This window comes from Corvus hawaiiensis, chromosome 8 (assembly GCF_020740725.1).
Source record: "Corvus hawaiiensis isolate bCorHaw1 chromosome 8, bCorHaw1.pri.cur, whole genome shotgun sequence".
In the NCBI taxonomy this organism is placed as follows: Eukaryota; Metazoa; Chordata; class Aves; order Passeriformes; family Corvidae; genus Corvus; species Corvus hawaiiensis.
The window spans coordinates 28,054,485-28,074,407 of record NC_063220.1 but is presented as its reverse complement, the minus strand read 5'-3'; the positions used below and the strand labels follow the sequence as shown (position 1 = coordinate 28,074,407).

The 19,923-nt window shown below is 45.0% G+C and overlaps 1 protein-coding gene across 5 annotated transcripts; it reads left to right on the top strand.

Moving 5' to 3' along the window:
* The first annotated feature begins 5,201 nt into the window (after positions 1-5,201).
* NCOA4 (nuclear receptor coactivator 4) lies at positions 5,202-17,464 on the top strand. 5 transcript variants are annotated; one of them, XM_048311147.1, is made up of 10 exons: positions 5,202-5,244; positions 10,731-10,884; positions 11,354-11,494; positions 11,615-11,703; positions 12,164-12,272; positions 12,865-12,936; positions 13,336-13,482; positions 13,702-14,712; positions 15,029-15,118; positions 15,680-17,464. In XM_048311147.1, exons 2-10 carry the CDS (start codon positions 10,744-10,746, stop codon positions 15,683-15,685), a joined length of 1,806 nt encoding a protein of 601 aa, XP_048167104.1. In that variant the 5' UTR covers positions 5,202-5,244; positions 10,731-10,743; the 3' UTR covers positions 15,686-17,464. The 5 variants fall into 5 exon arrangements, with proteins under 5 accessions (XP_048167104.1, XP_048167105.1, XP_048167106.1 ...); XM_048311148.1 differs by lacking the exon at positions 5,202-5,244 and adding an exon at positions 5,309-5,390; XM_048311149.1 differs by lacking the exon at positions 5,202-5,244 and adding an exon at positions 5,424-5,659.
* The last annotated feature ends 2,459 nt before the right edge of the window (positions 17,465-19,923 follow it).

Sequence of the window (19,923 nt, the reverse complement as noted above, 5' to 3'; positions counted from 1 at the left end):
CTTGCAAGCCCTTCATGCCTGCTGAGGGAGGGAGCTGTGGTACTTTCTGATGATGCTATAGTCTGGGTCATCCCACTCCCCTGCCCCTCTCCAGGGCAATTCTACAGAGCCATGTGGTTTTCAAGGGAAAGAGATTGGTAAGCTTTGTGGGTGACATGTGGATTAGTGAGAATTTTGTTCCTTTTCTTGCTCAGAAGACAACTTGCAGACAGAAGTTACACCCAGTTTAAAAATGGTTGTGCTCCCTTTTCACCTCTGCCAGCTCCAATGAGCATGTCCATTTTCTGTGGGGTAGCACCCCTGCCACTGGAAAAACCAGCGTCGTGCAATTGTTTCTTTCTCCTGGAGCTCTTTCACCAGACTTGGCACACAGTTACTTGCAGCTTTTACTGCATCAGTGAAGGGAATGGTGCATATCTTTTGCCATGGTTGCTTGGCTTCTGTCTTTCTCGAGCTGTAGAAGTGCTGAGCCTTGAGCTGACAGCCATCACATGTACCAGGGCCAATGTGTTCAGATAGCAGAGTACTAAGCTGTAGCTTGTAAGTCTTTGGAAGCATTAATCCTTTCTAATGTGTGACCTAAACAGATGTCATCTGTCTTATTATCAGGCTTTCAGTGCTGTGCCACTCAGATGGCATGTGAAGGAAGCTTAGAAAACAAAGGGGAGAGACACAAGCAAGGAAACGATTCTGCAGACTTCCATCCCCTTCCAGCCACCTCCCGCTCGCCCACAGGGACTACAGACAACTCCAGTAACAATGGTGTCACGGGTGTGATGAAGGGGAGATTTTGTCTCCCGAGGTGTTAAAGGTAGCGGCACATAAGGAATGTGGGTCAGGCACTCCGGTGCACTCCTGCTGGCCAGGATTATATCTCTGAGCTCCACCTGGCGCTCATCGCCGGCGGACGGCTCCGCAGGACAGACCCACTCTTCCTCTCTGCCTTCTTCTGGTCCTTGCTCACCTCCTACAGTTTTTACTGTAAAGCAGAGATGGGGGTCACAGCTTGGGGTGCAGTGACCCCTGCCCGAACACCCTTCTGTTTGTGTTTTCCAGCACACATCTGCTGACGGGCAGCTTTTTGTGGTGCAGGAAACACACAGAACTATGCAGGCCTGGGTGCCAGCACCTGACCTGTGCTGTACTGCCCTTAAAGTGACAGCATTTCTGGTCCTTCGCTTGACACAGACACAACACCCTCAGTGATGACACATGCATAAAAAGTAAGCCTTTTGCCTCCTCTGATGGCTTTTTGCAAGCTTGTAGGTAATTTGTTTACACTGCCTCTGATGCTGGTTGTAGTGCAAACTGGTGCACTCCAGATTGGGACTGGGTAGAAATTCCTGTGTGCAGGTAATTTGAATGCTGTCTTGTGTTCACATTGTCTGGAAAATCCCACAAATGCCATTGCCTCAGAGAATCCAATTTTAGAAAAGCTTCTACATCGATTTAAATTCATGGTGTGATGTTATAATTTGTTATGTTGTAATTTCTTCCTTGTCCACATAGTGATCTGTGTTTTCTACATTTCATGCTTTTTTTCAGCATCAACCTCACTCTAACAGCAGAATGAAGGGTTAATTTAATGTTGTGCTTTCTTAAAAAGGATCTTGGGAAAAGATGAGACACACGTTTCTGAGAAAGCAGAAGAGATCTGTTTCGATTGTGTGATGCCTGTTGTTCAACAACCTGCTTCCCCACTCAAATGACAGCAAACCCTAGAGCTGTAACGCAGCCCTTCTGTTCCAAGTCTGCACTATGAGACCTTTCCTGTTCCAATTTTGACTGGAATATATGTGTGTATATATGTTGGGGGGAGCTGCAAAATGTCTAGTGACCAAAATCACACTGCTGTTTTACTATAGGCTCAATCTATGTTTGTGATAGAACAAGTTTTCTGAAGCAGGTTGAAGCTTCATGAAAACAATTTTAGTCTAGTTAAAATTGTTTCTACACTGTTTACATGCCTCCCTCCCTCTAGTGTGAGTCCTTTGGTGCTGTGCCTGTTATTTCTTGCATTGATAGGTTTGGGCCATAACAAGTAAGAGATTTGTTCACATCTGTGGTGGGACCCTAATTCACAAATGCAACCCATTGGTTCCAGAAATTCTGCCTTTGGTTAGGCTGGCTGGAGAAGCTACAGAAGACCTTCCTGAGAAACTCTTTAAATGAAAGATGAGTGTGGAGGTAGGTGTAGTCTGTACTTTTGTTCGATGTGAAGTAGGATAGATGAATAGACAGCAATTTAAAAGTTTGCAGAAATTAGAAACCTCTAAACTAGAGAAAGGAAAAAGGCTGTGTGTGGTGTGCAGGAAAAGGCTATTAAAACATCTGTTTACAGTCTATATATGAAACTGTGTGGGAGCTCAAGAACATTTCGTTTCTCTCTGGCACCGAGGTAGCTCGACACAGAAAGCAAAGATTCAAGGGGAGTAAACACAGCGCAGAGAGCTTTGAAAGTGCCTGCAGGGCACTGAAGCCTTTGGACTTCAGCACAAGCGGCGGCTGCTCCGCTCGGTTCCTTGGGCGGGCTGGGGGCTGAGGTCGCCCTGGAGCCACAGGCGGGACGGGCCCTGCGGGAAGGCTGGGGATGGATCTGGTGCACAGCTGTGGGACCGAGTGCCAGGTCACGGCCTGCCTGGAAGGGGACCAAGGACAGACGTCAGAGAGGATACGTGGAAGGGAGGGTCATGCACCCCGGCTGGCAGGGACAAAGGGAAAACAGTCCTTTTCCAGCGGCAGACCTTGAGGAAACTGGAGATTCCCGCGGGAGCTGCGTGAGGTTCCCTGACGCCTACAATGACCACTCCTCTAGAGTTTCATACTCCGCCTTGGGACTGCTGCTGTTTGTGACAGGAGCAGCCGGCAGCTTGTTGGTCTGCCTCGGCTGTGCCGGGCTTGCTGCCCCCCTTATTCCCCCTTTACGCGGCAGGGATGGACTGCTTAATAACTGCGTGGTAGCATTGCAGAACAGGGAAATCACATTCTGGGGCATTTAACAGGGAAGTTAACACCGCTGATGCTCTTCAACTACATTATTACAGTTGTTGAAAGAGGAACGGTCTGAACAGAAAACAGAAGCATTCTTTAAACCCCATAAAATTTGCTCTAAAATAATTGCATCAGAGAATATTTGTCAAGTTCTTTGTGGTTTGAGTGTGCACAGTAGTAGAGTTTTGCAGGCCCATACCTAAGAAATGCAGAAAAAGCCTCCAGTTCTCCACCGAAGCTCATGTTTCCAAGGGATGGGAAGGGACGAATCTCTCTCTGGTCTTCATTTTCACACTGCAGATGAGCAAGGAAGAATGTCTTTGAGTGTGACCAGGGAGTCATTATGCACTTTTGCCAAATCAAGGAAGGATTAGTTTATGCTGCAGAACTATATGTGGGATTCCCATTCAGCAAGAAATAGCACTGAATCATGGGTATAGGTGTGCATTACATGGTGTCACACCTCTTAAGGGAAAAGCTGCAGGCTTTTATCCTCATTAACTATTTCTGATGTGTATGTAGATCCCTTTTATGTATCCAAAATGCTTTTCTTCATACTCTTATTGGAGGCTTATTGTGAACACTGATACACAGTTTTATCTAGTGCTGAGGAACTGCCCACTATATGTCTCCATCTTTGCTGCCGTTTTAACACGAGCAGATGATCTTGTTTATTTTCCCATGAAACTGCATCTCTACCCAACCTTTTGCCTCTATTGTAGTAGACCACCAATTTGCCTTTTGCTTAAGCCGATGTAATTTTAAATTTCTTTTTCTGATCTGCTATGTAGGTTTGTGTAAAAAGGCACATCTGGCATGGCAAAGGGTATGGCTGAGGGAGGAGCAGTGTGTACTGCCATGAGGGATGGGAGGAAAGAGACCATTAAAATATGTATGTGGTTCCTTACCCTTGATATTCCTTTAGGGATAAGATGGAAGATGTATCCAAAGAGCAAATCCTCTTGGAAAGGCATGACCTTAACCACAGTGAATCCACACAGAAAGTGTACTGTGCAGAGCAATTCTACCAACAAAAAACCACTCAAACCATCTGGATTATGACAGTGCCTTGGTCAAGCCCTAGGAAGACATGACAGAAACCTGCCATTGTCCACTCTGCCTGCTTGCCCAGAAGAGGTAGCTTTCTTTTCTTGGGAGAGTCCTGCTGGGCAACTGCATGGGCGGACACAACAACACTGCTGGTTTTCCAAGGTCAGGCAGGGTTGGTATTGTTTTTCCTTTTAAATCCAAATATCAGAGAAGGATTATATAATACACCCTGTGTCTCCTACATATTTATACAAGGAAGCCAAATACCTGAAATGCTGGTTCCTAGGGTAACAGCACATCTGGGATTAGGTGGCTGACTTCTACTTTCTCTTATGTCAGCACTGAATAGCAAGGTCCTGTTCAAAAGAACGGCTCCTTGGTCTGTGCCCAGAGGAGGAAATGTGTAGGAAATTGTGACTCAGCTACCGCATGTACTCAGCTACTTATATTTCCATTTGAAGTCCTTTCTGCTTGAAGCCCCAATACATTCTCTGCTAATCTTTAAGTGCTGTGCACACACCTACAAAAGGCAGCATTTCACACATATGCTGGCCGGGTGGTCATAGAAAGGCCGAATCTCACTGAATCACAGAATATCCTGTATTGGAGAGGACTCACAAGAATCATCGAGTCCTGCTCCTGAACAGCCACCCCAGGATCGAACCCACAACCCCGGCGCCATCGGCTCCGCGCTCTGACCAGCTGAGCTGATCTCCTCGCCCCTCACCAGCTGAGCTGATCTCCTCGCCCCTCACCAGCTAACGCGCGTGGGCAGCGAGGAGTAACTGGATTCTTTTCCCAGCTGGAAAGCGGGATGGCAGTACTGGGAGGTGTTCTGCCGGGCTTCACACTTGTGGAAAGGAAAACCCCAAACCTGTACTGTGTAAAGCCAAACCAAGCCACGTACACTGGGAGATTTCCGGTGGACACGCGGAAGCCCCAAACCGGTGGCTCGGCCCAAGATACACGTTCTGTGCTCCGGGGATTTGCCGTGCCGGGTCGGCCGTGATTCCCGGATTTTGGCTGCCGTGTGGAGCACCAGCAGCAGCAGCAGCACAGCCCCCGCCGCTCCCTCAGCGCCGCCGCAGCCCCTCCGCCGCGCCGGCAGGGGGCGCGCGGGGCGGCGGTCTCGCGAGAGCGCGCGGGACTGGCGCGGGCCGGCGGGCGGACGGCGCGGGCTGAGGGAGCGGCGCGCGGACGGCGGTGAGGGAGCGGCGGGGCCGGCGGGGCCGGGGAGGCGCCCGGGGAGGATCCGAGAGCAATCCCGTAAAGCTGCCCGTAAGGCACCCCGTAAGGCACCCCGTGCCGCGCAGCGGGAAGTGCCCAGGCACCCGGCCTGGATCGAGCAGGTCGGTCGGGAAATGGACGCTCCGCGGCGCTGGGCTCACACGGGACACGGAGACGGGGTTTTGTACTGATCTCGCTCTCTTCGCGTCCCGGAGAGGTTGTGTCGCGAGCGCTCCTAAAGCCACGTCTCTGATTGCAAAGGCAAAGTCTTTTGTTAGCAGCTGCGCTTCTCGGACGTTATATAAGCAGTAAATGTCTGGGTTAGGAATGGTCGGGGTTTTGCCGCATCGTGGTTGTTGAAAGTTTGTCCGACCTGTGTTGTTCGGTGCCGGTAAGTGGTGTGAGCCAGAGCTTCCAGGGGTTTGCTAAGCAGTTTGACAGCTTTAAACTCGGTGTTTATGGCTGGGACTAAAGAGAAAAGCTGTCAGAGGAACAAGGTTGCCTTCCCTTGAGACTTTGGGTAAGGTATGCAGTCACGGGAGCGGAAGAAAGCTGGCAGCCATGTAAAAACCACTGTTCATCACGGTGTAAGTGCATAACATTGGATAGATGGATGTGCAGAGAGCATGGCAGTGCTATCTTTGGGGCCATATGCTTCACGCAGGGCTAGGGATTTGTTACTTGTTTTCCAAAGGGTTTTCAGTGCAAAAGTGTGGAAGATAGTTGTGTTGTAATGTGTAATCTGTATTAAGATAAGTGTGTGTCTTTCCCACTCTGGGGTATTGTCACTCTGGTACTGTCAGTAGTAATAGCATAGAGATTTCAGGCCTTCATATTCAGATAATTTGTGATTTCACTTATATGCCTGTTGTGCATAAAACATACATTTATGATAGATGGAATGAAATGGTGATCAGACTTCTTCACAGCTGCATTAGTGATTTGTGACTGTTCAGAGCCCAGGTCTTGTGAGAGTGTCTCAATACAAGTACTTTGTGCACTGGCTGGGCTATTTTGAGGCTAAAATAGGCAGAAAAGGTAGTCACACATGTTCAGATCTGTGCCACAGACCATATACTGTGCAGACAGGTGAAAACTACCCGAATTTTAGAAAATGTATTACCTGAAACTTTTGTTACTATTCCTTAAGGTGTTTATTTCACTTTGTCTCTTACTTGGAACTGTTCAAGGTTATTTTTTTTCCTTTACACAACTTGTAACTTAAAAAATAGGGTGTTATATATTTGTTTTGGAGTAAAATAATCCCCTCATCTGGAGCTGCGTACAGATACTGGCACATTACACAGATACTGAACTGTACAAAGTGCTTGTTATGCTTGGATGTAAATGGGAAGTTCCAGGATTCAGCTCGTGTACTTAGAGTAGTTCACTCCCTGACCACAGCTCCCACGTACCTAATTTGGGAGAGCTTCTTAAGAAGAACTACTGTTTTTTGGTGGGGTAAGATGGAAATCCATGGGGATTTCAGTTCAAACAGGCCAGTTGGTTTAAAGCCACATAAAGACAGGTCAGAGAGGCCTTTGGAGCAGCCTTGTCCTGCCAAATGGAAGAAGTCATTCCACATTTATAAATAGAGCCTGTTCGATGGGAGGCTTCGTTCCCTTTAGAAGCCTTTCCCCAACAAAGGCTCTGCACAGCCATGCTTTTGAGGTGACCCATTTGAAATGGAAAACAATGCTCTTCCCAAGGGCAGCAGGGATGATTGTGCTGAGAGTGAAAGCTGGTAAAACCAGTTTCCTGCTGGCCTGTTTGCAGACTGTGCAGAAGAGGCAGGGTTGTCTCCTCCTCTTCTGCTCCCCAGCCACCAGATACTTAATTAAAAGCTGAAAATTATTTTTCTCCAGTAGTTTCTGATCTATGGAAATTAACACCTCAGGGGTGGAGTGTAGGCAGTCAGGAGGTTGCACAGAGCACCAGGAGAAGTAATACTGTGAGCAGGAGTTGTGGGTGCAGGGTCTTGGGGTGACAGCTCTCCAGCAAGTCAGAAGTCTTCCTGTAAAAACTGGTAGTTGTTTTCCTAGGAACAATAATACCATCTTCCTGCATCATTCAGGCAGTTATTTTGGTTTAATGGCTATAACATTTTTACTGATTATATGCAGGTGAGGACACCTACATTGCCCATCCCTGGGAGTGTTCAAGGCCAGGCTGGATGGGGTGCTGAGCAGCCTGGTCTAGTGAGAGGTGTCCCTGGCTATGGCAGAGGGAGTGGAACGAGATGATTTCAAGGTCCTTTCCAACCGAGGCCATTCTATGTGCTTTCCTCAGCTGTGTGTGTGAAATTATGGAAACAAGAGTTGTGTATGTGTGTGCATGTCATTTTGGTCCTTCCAGGAGCTTAACTTGCATCCGAGAGGCTCAGGATTTCCGAGTGTCAGGATTTCCGGCACGTTGCAGGCTCAGTGCTGGATGGGGAGCCTCACTGCTGGGCTGTGCATGGCCAGGGACGGAAGGTTGAGCTCGGCGGCTGGGTCGGCTCGCAGCTCTAGCTCTTGCTGCTGCATCCGCGCTGGATGCCTTGGCGCTCGGGTCTGCTTTGTTGTTGCATTAAGGAGGCACATTGCCGCGCTTCTGAAGTTGCAAGAAATAGCGGTTTTGTTGCAAAACCTTGAGGTTTCGCGGTTTGAAGTGCTGGTGGGATGCTCGGAGGCACTTGGTGTTTTGCAGAGCGGATGCGGCTCGGCTCGGTCCCCGCCCGGCACGGGGGTCGCGGCCGGCCCCGGGCCCGCCCCGGCGCTGCCGACGTGCGGGCTCGGCCGGGCGCGGTGGCCGGGGAGGGGCGCGGGCTGGGCCACCGCGATAAGGCGCGGGGCCGCTCCGGCGAGCCAGGGCTTGGAGCGGAATTTGCAGGGTTGGGTGCGTTCTGGAAAGCATTCCGGAGGCCGTGCCTCAGCGGAGCGGGAGTCTGGGAATGGAAGCCTTGTTATAAACAGGACATTGTGGGATTGCTTCCTGAGCGCGGAAAGTAAGTGCGAGCTTATCTGGTGGGGGGTGTGCATCCCGTGACGCACATAGCGGGGACTGGGGGGACCCCCGTGTGCTTGGAAACAGTTTGGTGGCACGGAAATGGCCAGAACAAGTGAGTGTGTGTTGCCGGCTGTGTGTCTTCTTGCAGAAGTAATTGTATTTTGTTAACTGTTGAGGCGAAGTGTGTGAACGCGGGTGTTTCAGAGCATGTGACCTGAAAACATCTTAAATTCCCAGTGCTATTTGGGAGAAACTGGGAAACAAGGAAGTAGGTGCTTGCCCTCACTTAGTTTTGTTAGAGGTTTGTGGAAATTGAAAAGAAAGGTGGATTGGCTCTCATGCTCAACATGGGAGTTTTACTGGCTAATTTTCGACAAAGCCTAAGAACAGCCATTTTAACAGGAGTTGGCTGGCTGGAGGAATTCATTCAGCATTCATTCTCCCTACGCATTCCGGAGAGAGTCTCTTGCTATCATCGAAAAACAGGAAAAGCAACAAACAATAGTTTCAGAGATCATTAGAGAAGCGTGTGCAAGCTTCTTTAATTTGATTGTGCCATTATGGTGTTGCTAATGAAGAGTATGATAAAGTAGGTTAACATAATTTTCACAAGAGTTTTAAGTACATTGTCTATTATGTGAGCAAATATGATAGTTACATTTAGCCTTTCAGACTTTGACTTACGTGAGAATATAATAAATGAATTAATAATCAATATGATTTTTAATATTTACTTTTGAGTTTACGATAGTTTTTAAGGTATCTGATATCCTTGTTTTCTTGGCTGGGTGTATTGCTGTAATCTACTTGTTAGATTACATCTGAGGACTAGGGCTCCCGCCTACACTCTTGGCTCCTACCTCCTGTAGGTTGAACATGAGAGTTGAAAAAGCAAGATAAAGTCTAAGGAGTGTTGTGAGGAGAAAGGTTAGCTTACCTTTTTTTGAACATGACTAGCATGGTGAAGATGATGAAACCTTACAGAAGTGAACCTGCGAATGAGTTAGGGTGTGCAAATACTGGGACAAAACTGGCATTCATAGCACAGCATGGAGAATTATGTATTTTGGACTTCTGCACCCTGTCTGATTTGGTGCAAAATAACATAAGCTTAAAAATTCCATTTGAGTTCTCTTCTCTTGTATTTGTGCTCTGCAGTTCCTAGAAGATGAGATGTTATGGTGAGGATGGGATTGAGTTGTGTTCAGGGTCTTGGGGTGGCTTCTGTGCCTAGTCCATGTCTCATGTCTGGAGGCACTGGAGAGACAGGAAGCCCATGGTGTTGAGGGAACTAAGGGAGGTGCAGCCTCTGCTCCTGCCCCACAGTGACCATTGCTTTTTCTGTCACCTTGCACTTGCAAGCCACGCTTAGCCCTCTCCTGTCTGAAACACATTTTAATATCTGTCTGGTGGATCTTGGCTGTAGAAGGATTTTTGGGTTGCAGTTTATATGATCATGAGGCCTGGAAATTGCCGACTAAATAGCTGCTTAGGAACACAAGCTCATGGTTGTCTTGTATTCAAAACTACTTTCACTTCTGTCTAGAGCCGTGGTAAAATCTGTGACATTTTAGCTTGGCACATGTGTACGCTTTAAATCTGCTGGGAATTTCCATAGCTGTCATTGCTGAGGACTTGTTTTAAGTAGAAGGAATACTATGAATGTTTAGTGCTTCAGGAATCCCATGAAACTGACAAGAGAATTCAAACTCTTCGGTAACAAAATAACCCACTGTTGAGGAAAAGTGCTGATCCTTCCCATTTTTACTAAAAATCTATACTATCTTTTCCCCCTTACTTGCAGAATCCTTACCAGTATAACTTCTGTAGAAATTTTGTATTTGAGCCCCTTTTACTTGAGACTATGCCGAAGCTGACTAAGCTACCACAGCTGTGACCAGGACAAAATAATGGGTAGCTGTTAAAAGTTGTGGCCTTTGCAGCTTAGTAAAGAGTGATCTTTGTAGCAACACATGGGCTTTCAGTTGGTGAAACTGTATTGGAATTTTCTCATTTATGGGAGCCAGCTCATTTGCCTGCAGAGGAAAAAAGGGTGACTGAAATATTTCCTGCCCCCGGCTGGGCCATTCTCCCCCAGCTCCAGCATTGCTGCTGAACCTTCCCTTAACCAGCCCCTCAGCTCTGGAGTTTGCTGGCTAGGCATAAAAGCAGGAGGAAGGTGGCTGGCAGGGGAGGATTGCCTAAACTCCTGCGGCTGAAGCTGTTGTCAAATATCTGTTGGTTTTCCTGTGATTGTGCAAATTCTGTGGGCTGAGGTGTTTGAGAGATGGCTGTTGCTCCTGGAGGAGAGCTTTATCTATGTTTAGAAAACTTGCATCTGTGTAGGGTCTTAGGGGTTTTTTTGTTCACCTTTATAGTGAAGTAGAGCAGATGGTTCTTCATATGATGCTGTTCCTCTTCTGTTAAAGAGGAATAGAAACTATTAAGAAATAGTTTTTTCCATTGTGTTTTAGGAACACTTCAAGAATGAGTCCACCACAAGATAGAAATAGAAATTCCTGCAGCAGTGAGACTCTGGCAAAGTGCCTTCAAGCAAAGAAGGACTTGGAAACAGCTATATCTGGAATTGTCAAAGCTGAACAGCAGATTAAAGAAAACTGGCGGGAGGTAATTTAAAATTCTTTATCTTAATTTAAATACTTCTTAAAGATGTTTTAATAACTAACATGACTTCAATGAAAGTTTCTATTATTCCAGAATACTTACTATTATCATGGTGGTCTGAAATTTTCCTAGCGATTCGCAAACACATTGCTGTGTCATTTGGCCATGCTCTTCTTAAAGGTATTCCTGTATTACTAGCTTAGGCATGCAGAATTTCCAAAAGCTGTTGGTTGAAAGATCAGAATAGAGAGAGATTACAAATAACAGTATTCTTTGATACCTCTTTAAAGGTAGCCCTGGAACTGTTACTGATCTGAGTCATGTGGTGCTGTGGGTGACTGGGATGAATTTTTGAGAAATAAATCGCTCTAAAAATACCACTTGCCACTGACAAACAGTAGTTTGTAATCAGTGCAGCACATGCTTGTTCACTCCGCTTGACAGATGTAGAAATGTGCGTGTTCCCTGACAGGTGAAGGCCAAGATCCACAGCCACATCAGCCGGCAGCTGGAATGCCTGCGCAGCCGTGAGGTGTGGCTCTTCGAGCAGGTGGATCTCATCCAGCAGCTCAAAGAGGAGGCCTTGCAGCAGCAGGCACAGCAGCTCTACTGGGTGAGGCTTGGTTGTCGGTTGCTGCACCGGCATTTTCAAGCAAACTTTGTCCTTGCAAGTATTGTCTCACTTTTGATCCTGGAAGCTGAAACAATAATGTGTGTTTTGTCTTCCATGCAGTACTTGGGACAGTTCAATTGCCTTATTCATCAGCTGGAACGCTCCTACAGTAACGAACTGGCAAACCAGATTTCAGTTTGCCTGGAGAGGTAAATAGATTTTATGATGCAAGTTAACACAGTTGGGTTTATTTTAACTTATCAATTGAATCTGATTTTTTATTCTAATAGAACTAATAATAGATCTCACTGTTCCTACATTTTTAATAGTTCCTAGAAATAAGAACTTCAAAAAAGTCTGAGGTAATAAATCAGGACTATAATGAGCAGGAGAGGTACTCACTTATGCAGATTATTTCAAATATTAGTTGTTGATGGCAGCTGAAGTAAGAAGGTGAAACTTGTGTTTTGCTGGCAATTTATTCTATTCTTGGTTTGTAGATAGCCATTTCTTTTTTGTATGCCATATTAAAAGTCTTTTTTGTTACCTAATAACTGCCAAGTAGCTTGAAAGCCTTTTTATGAAATAATGGACTGACTTCCAAAACAGAATGGATGAAGAATATTGTAATTTCTTTTTCTTTCTGTAACTATCACCTTACTCTTTCAGACTGGAAAGTCTTACACTTAAACCTGAAGAGTCTTCCATCTTGAATTTTGAGGCTGACACATCTTACCTTCGCCAAGCTATTACCTCATTTGGTTCCATTAAAACGATGGTAAGCACCAGGACTTCCCTGGGTTGGAATACTTGCCTCAAAGATTTATTTTCAGTAGTGCAATCTATTCCAAGTGCTATTTTTGCTTTTAGTGACAGCTTGAATGGATCCTGTGCACGAGTCATATAATTTTAGCTGTATAATAAATACACAGTGGTTTATTAATTGTTGCATGTAGTTCTCACTTTCCCTGAGTTTAGTTATGTATATGTTATTTTAATGTATTTTGGCAGAGGCTGAGGGAATGACTACTGCATTCTTTCTCTATTCCAGCAAATGAAAATTTGTTACTGTTCTCTTTAGCTAGCAATAGTTAAAGCATTGTAGATGCTTTCTGTTATAGAAGTATTTTGGGATTCTTATGTAAGCAGCATATTTCCTGTATTGTTGGAGACAATTCTGTTAAAGGAAGCAGACTCAAGGTAGTATTTTTATAGTCAATCTTTCTCCATTCTGTTTGTAAACGTTGAGAACATTGTTAGCCATGAAGCACTGAGCAGGTGTAACTGTGCTTTACTTCTGCTTTATTGTAGAATTTGTCCTAGAAACGGGACAAAACGGAGATTTAAATTAACGTTTACTTTTCTTTCAGCAAACCTCAGAGAGAGAGAATGCTTCTCCCTGGTTCCCAGGGCAGAACTGTGCCCTAATGAACTGTGAGCAGGTGAGCTTGACCTGTGTCTGTGAGTGTTTAATTGCATTAGAGGAAAGAGGAGAACTCAAGCATGTTAAGTGAGCTTGAGTAATGGCTTGTGTTTGTTAAGATGCTTGAGTAGCCAGTGGCTGTGGTGAGCAGAGTGATCTGATACTGTAGCTGCTCCAGGAACAGACAGGCAAGAACACAGTGTGAAAGTGTATATGGAGTGTGACTGACAATTTTTTAACTGAATGTTCCTTGATGTTGGAACTATCCAATTCCTATGGGTTTTTTCGTAATTAGAAGGGACTGTGTTTCCTTTTGGTGCAGAAATACTGATGCATGATGCTGAATGCCTGTGTTGATGTTCACCATAGATTGGCTCAGCAATTAGTCTTTCTCCTAACCAAGGACATTCTCTCTCAGCAGCAGACACTGTGTGGGACAGTGAGTGCCTCTCTGGCTGAGTGGTTACTCGGAAGCAGGCCTGTGGGTGTGTGCCAGGCTCCCTATGTTCCCAGCACCAATCTTGAGGAATGGGTTACGCAAAAATGTGTGTCAGAGCCCAGCCAGGTAAACCTTTTGTGCACTAACCTAGTTTTTAACAGGGGAAAACACAGTATCTGATTGCAGGCAGAATGTGGTGGGAATTAAACTCTGTAGAACTCTTCATTGTCTCATGTTCAGCTGATGCTTTGGCACTTACTAGCTGAATGCTCCGAGCTCTATGCAAACAATAACTGAACATTGCCTTTCAGTTTTAATAGATGAATTTCAATGTGTCTTTACTAGGATTTGAATTCTTCCAAAGTCTGTTATTTTGAGCAAGCCTGGGGAAATCTAAAGGATTTGGAGAACTGGCTCCTGCACAGTCAGCAGTGTGATGTTGCTGGGAAGACAGAGTCCCCTGGTCGCAAGGACTCCACCTCTACTCTCAACTCATCCTTTTCCACTCTTGGAAAGGTGGAGGAATTAGAATCCCTTGGACAAGAAGAGATGGACTTTTCTGACTGGCTGCTTACTCCTGACACAGAAAATGGAAGTATTGCTTCAGAGGAGAAATGGAAGAATGAATTTAAACCTTTTAGGGAAGAATGCAATTTGAATGATTGGCTTCTCAAAGCTGAAACATGTACCAGTTGTTGTGGCAGCCAGAGCAAAAGTGTGGAAATTGAGAACCTGGGAAATCTGAAGTGCCTGAATGAGCATCTTGATGGAAAGAAATCGCCCACTACATCTGCTGTAAATGCTTGGCTTCTTCAGCATCCCCAGGCCCCCTTTAAAGTGGAAGATGTGTGCAAAGCTAATGATCTGTGTGCCAGCTTTTCAGAATGTGTGTGTGATGAAAACTGTGGAAAAGAGGCTCTTTGCAAATGGCTTCTGAAGAAAGATGGGAAGGACAAAAACGGAGTTCCAGTCAGCCAGAAAGATGTACCAGACCCTGAGCATGAGAAGACCAAATTTCCTGCCAGTTCCTGGCTTAGCCCCTCAAAGCAGCTCCCAGGGGAACCTCTGAGTGCAGAGAAAGCAGATTATTCAGCAGAAGTCGCAGAACCCTGGAAAGCATTGCTCGAGAGGCCTCTGACAAGCTGGCTGGCCAAGACTGAGCATAAAGCAGAAAGCACAGAAGAAAAGGAGAGTCGGGAAAAAGCAGACAAGAGTTTCAAGAGTCCTTTCCTAGACCTCCTGGCTCCATTCCACCTCCCCTTAAATGTAAACAGTTGGGTGTTGACTTCAAATGACCAACAAAATGCAAACCCACCTCCAGTGGAAGATAAATGGCTTCTGCGCAAGAAAGCACAAGTGAGCATAAGTTTTTGATACTTTTGTGTCTTATGTGCCAGGTTTATTGCTTTACTGAATTTAATGACTTCCTTTTCTTCCAAAGTCTTAGCTCTTCTGGATAATACTGACTGAAGATTTTCAGGTTTCTCGGCTCTTTTAATGTTTTCACAATTATTAGTTACTTAGCACTAAACAAGTTAATATGTTGTACTAAATGAAGAAAGTATTAATCTCAAAGACTCAAAAATCAGATTCGGTTTTTTGAACACTTTACAGAAGATACATGAGAATGTAATTACGTTCAGGTTGGTAATTAAGGTGACTTCTCTTTCAGGACTTTGGCCTTCCTACAGTTTGTGACCTTTTTGCCTGTATGAAACTCAGTGGAGATAACGAAAAATGGCTGTATCGGTCTCCTTTACAGGTAGGATGCAGAATGTATTAGAACAGCTAAGCCTAAACATAACTTGGGGGTACAGAACACAGACACTGGCAGCTAATGGTCATCTTCAGTTCTTTAAATGTGATGTTTAACAGTGTAGTAATTCCCTCCCCATAGACCTGTTTAACAGCTTGGACCATTCTCCTTTGTTATTATTCCTCCTCTCTTGATCACAAGCCAGGGAGGGAATTACTTCTGGTCTTGTGTAAATCTCTCAACTGATGGACACTTGGTAACTTCCATTGCAACTAAGATGTGGAGTCAATGTGTAAATTTCCAGGCAGCTTCTTTCTTATCTCAGTAATGTATTTACAGCTGACATCATGTTTTTCCTTTCTGATCATAATTCTTTGTAGTTGCTTTTGAAATAATGAAAATGGTCCTTAGCAGGAGTACTTCAAACCCTAAAAGGTAGGATACTCAGTTCTAGGAGGAATATTAGTATCACTTTTTTTCCAGGGTATCTTATAGTTGGCTTTTTTTTTCCCCAAAGTGTTGCTTGCTGTTTATCAAAGTGAATAACCCTATTTTAAATTTGTTTAGATGTGAAGAACTGGAAGTGTTGAAGTCATCCTCTTCCTGCTATCAGTCGCACATCATGCTGAGTGACTGCAGCCAGCTGAGTGCTTGTGTTTTGTGTTAGGCCGTCTGCTTTCTCTTCTAAAATTATAACAAAGATTCCTTATCTAACAGTTACGGAGCAAAAGATCCCTTTTTGTTGTCATTGATTCTGAAATGTAAACCCACTGAGCATAAGCAATCTGATGCAATAGAGGTGTTAGCAAGTTTGTATCTGTTACTGGGAATACAAGGATCTTTAATGGGTTGTCACTTGAAGTATGTTGAAGCCAGTGCAGGTATAAAGCAGAATCTTCCTGGTGCTGTGGAACATCCACCTTTGACAGTGACTTCAGAAGTGCTGCTGTTCCTTTCAGCTGCTACAACTTTGTCATGCGTTGGGTTCCAGCTTACTTAGGCTGTACCTGGAAGCAATTTGTTTTATGGAGCAGTTGCTCACTGTGGAGGCTTCATTTGCATCTTGTGTTGGTGCAGTTCCCAGCTGAGTATATGTAGTCCAGACTTTGAAAAAGACATGGATTTATGGGACCTAACACTCGACAGGAGACTTACTTTTGTATCAAAACTTTTCTTGTGTATTTTTGAGCCTTTCAGAGAACAGGGTAGGGTGTTAATTTTCGTGCATCAGTAGATCAGACCCTACTGTGTCCCCAGCATTTACAGACTATTTGAATGTCACTGAAAAAGCTGTAAAATGAAATGTGTTTCTGTTAGTTCTAGATATTTCATAATGAATTTTTACTGATTAAACCACTGGAAAGCAGGCATCTTAGCCACCTAATATTTAAAGGTAATATTTGGGGAATAAGATACCTTTCAGCAGATTGATGTCATGCTGCTTAATTGGGAAACACTGACGTGGCAACCTGTGGCTCCTACTGATGCAGTTTAAAAGTATTTAATCTGTGGTTTCCATGTGATTATGTATGTGAAAGTGGGGTCCAGTAACTCGGATCTCCCTGAAGCTGTGGATAAAATATGAGCAATACCTCTTCAGATATTTAGCCGTTTGAGCCTGTGGGAAAGAGTGCAAAGATGTTAGATGAAAACGTGGATCATGCCTCTCAGGCTCCTTGGAAAAACTGTGAAGTTCCATTGTTTCTGGTGCAGCTTCTACTCACTTAACAAATTGCTCTTAATGACTATGAAAATAGGCCCCCCTTCTCCCCATCCCTGCTGCCTGCCTGGGAATAAAACTGATTTGAGTTCTTCACAACCCTGTAGAAAAGAAATTATTATTAAGATCCGACCTTGGTATCACTCTGCAGTGTGAACACATTCCTGTCTGATTGAGCCTGTGCATTTATTTAAAAGTAAGTTTTCAGTCTGAGAAGGGGAGACTGCACATCTGAAACCAGGCCCTGAAAGGGCTTAACATCAGCAAAACACTTGAGGCTTTTGTACTTTCATAGCCAGGGCTTTCTGCAGGAGGCAGAGAGGTGTTTTAGAAGTTCACTTTCCCCTTCACATGTGTCCTTGTTGCTGTATGGGAAGACTGCACTGTGACTAACTCCAGTAACAGCCTGATCTGATTAGCAGTTGAACTTAATGAAGGTGATTGATGTGCAGCCCACCTCTTCTAATCAATTCCGTATAGTTGTCATTATGTGCTTCTTTGTCAGTTCATTATGAGCCTTTAAAACTTGGGGGTATGTATTCCTTTACTTACTCAACTGACTTGTTGTCACTAATTGATATTTATGTAAAACATTGATTAGACTTTTCCATTAAAAAATAATTGCAACCGAAGTGTGTGTTATGTCTCATTTACAAGCTGGTTAACAAAAACTGCTGTGGCAGGTGTCCAGTTTGCCTCTGTCTGGAAGCTGCTGCAGTTGTGCTTCCATCCAGATGGGATTCACGTGCTTTAGTTCATTTCACCACTGCTGGAGCTGCACTGAGCTCCCAAGCAGGGAAACTCTGGTAGCAGGCACACCCTTACACACTTAGTGGGAAATTCCTGTCAGGCACTGCCACACTGCACCTCGCGTGTCTCAGTCACTTGTGCTTTGCTCAGCTGTTGGGAGAAATAGAGACTTGGACAAAATGACCCATTTGCTTTTTACCACTCTTGAATACTTCAAGAGGACTAATGGATTTTAGTAGCATGTGGTCCTTTTCTCCCGTGGCTGAAGAACATCTGTGGTCTGGCTGTGCAATTGAAAGTGAGTTCCTCTCTGCCTCCCTGGTGTTTGAGTATCAGCCTCCCTGCATGACTGGTTCCGCCACTGAGGATTTTCCAGTATTTACACTCCACCCTGCATTGTTCATTAAGAGAACATTTACAGCTGGGCCTGGCAGCCTTTCAACCGTGGTACCTTAAATTTCATGTGGGGGTGCACACACACACACACACACACACACACGTTTTTTTAAAGTGGACTGGAAGTTCTTTGTTAGAAGTAGTCACATGCAGAACTCCTGAATGTGTGTCCTGAATGTTTAGCTTTCAAACACAGGGGAAAAAATACTTTTAAATTATCCCAAGACAGGAGGACAGAGTAGCAGGAACAGAGAATGCTATTCATGGGTTCTCAAATGGCTGCACTTTCTTTGAACACGCTGAGATATGTGATCGATGCTCTGTACTGAGGAATGCTTCTTTCCCTCTCACGCTGCTGTGGAGCAGGGTGGCCACAGGTTCCTGGGCCACCAGCTCCCTCAAATCCTTGTCCTCAGGCCAGCTGTGGGGTGAGTGGGGCAGCTGTTCCCACAGGGCAGGGAGAGAGGGCGGCTGACAGAGGGGGAAATACCCGTGAGGAACACAAAGCAGGTCTTAATCATGCTGGGAAAGTACCAGAAAGGGTTCGGGTACCCTCTGGTGTCCCTGCACTGGCCGGCATTCAACAGCACAGACCACTACTCACAGAGTACACAAAGCTCCACTTAAAATACACCAGTTTCCTATCTAGAATTTATTAAGCACAGGGGTAGCCTTCTGTTAAAGCATACAAAAGGACTTCCCCCCTCCTTTTGAAGTCCCATCTTAGATCACAGGAAACAGACTATGAACACTGCATCATTTTTCTGCCTTAACATACATTTGCCTCCTGCTTTCAAAAGCTGCTTCTGCTTCGAGGTGCCCATAGATTTCCAGCCTAAGTAGTGATTTTTCAACAAATTCTTCCATCCGTAAGAGACGTCACCTGCTGACTGGGAACGATGGAAGTGGATTTGCTTTTCTGTTCTAGAGACTGAGCAAAACCAGCTTCACAGGATTCAAACCCCCTTCATTATACCTGCTGTCTCAGCTCCCTCACTGGGTGCCACAGCATGGAAAGCTGCCTTTTGGATCTATCAGCAACAATACCACGACTGGCACCACAACCCCGCTCTTCCAGGACAGTCAAGGTCTCCCATGCTCACATTTATGTAACACTGCATAGGAGGGCTCTAACTTGAACCAAATCCTGTTTTCAACTTGATTTTTACACCCTTCTATTTCTACTCAACTTAGATATACTTTTGGTCACAATTTAAAGTAGCAACTTCATACTGATTGCCAGTAAACTGTGAACACAGTATGTCATGACACAGAATATTGTAAACACATTCTCTGTAATTGTATCATACAATTCACCTCCCTCACTGCCGCCTCTGTGCTGGTTCTGTTTCATAGCTCAAGCTACAGATCACTCCATAGACAAACAGATTATGAACCAAAACTTTTAAGAGCTGTAACACAGCTATTTCAGGAAAATGCTCTCAAGCTCTGCCCTTGAAGGGAGCAGTTGCAGGAAATCTGAGGGCACTGCAGACCAGGTAACGTGCTAAGTTGTTCAAGAGTTAGCCTAGCCTTAAGGTTGTGCTAACTATGAACTTGAAAAGGCTTGTTTCTATATCATCTTCAGTGCACCTGAAGAATTAAATACATTTGTTAAGCTTCACAGTTTTCCCACTTCAGTTAGGGCAGATAGTTCCTGGGTCATATTTTAGTCCTGAAAAAGTTTTTAGAAAACATAAGATATACTGCAGAGTTCCTGACATTTAAAAAGCCACCCTTGCCCACCATCAACCCCCAAAGCCGTTCTCAGTCCTTCATCCAGCGTGGTCAAGAGTGCAGGAACACAAGTCCAACCAATGGTGACCAAGAAACATGCAGGGAAGGAACTCACTGATGCCAGTGGGGAGAGAAAAACGGAGAAAGTGCATGTGTTTTCCCAGTGTCCCATGTAACAGCACTGTGCAGATGGAGCCCACAACACTGC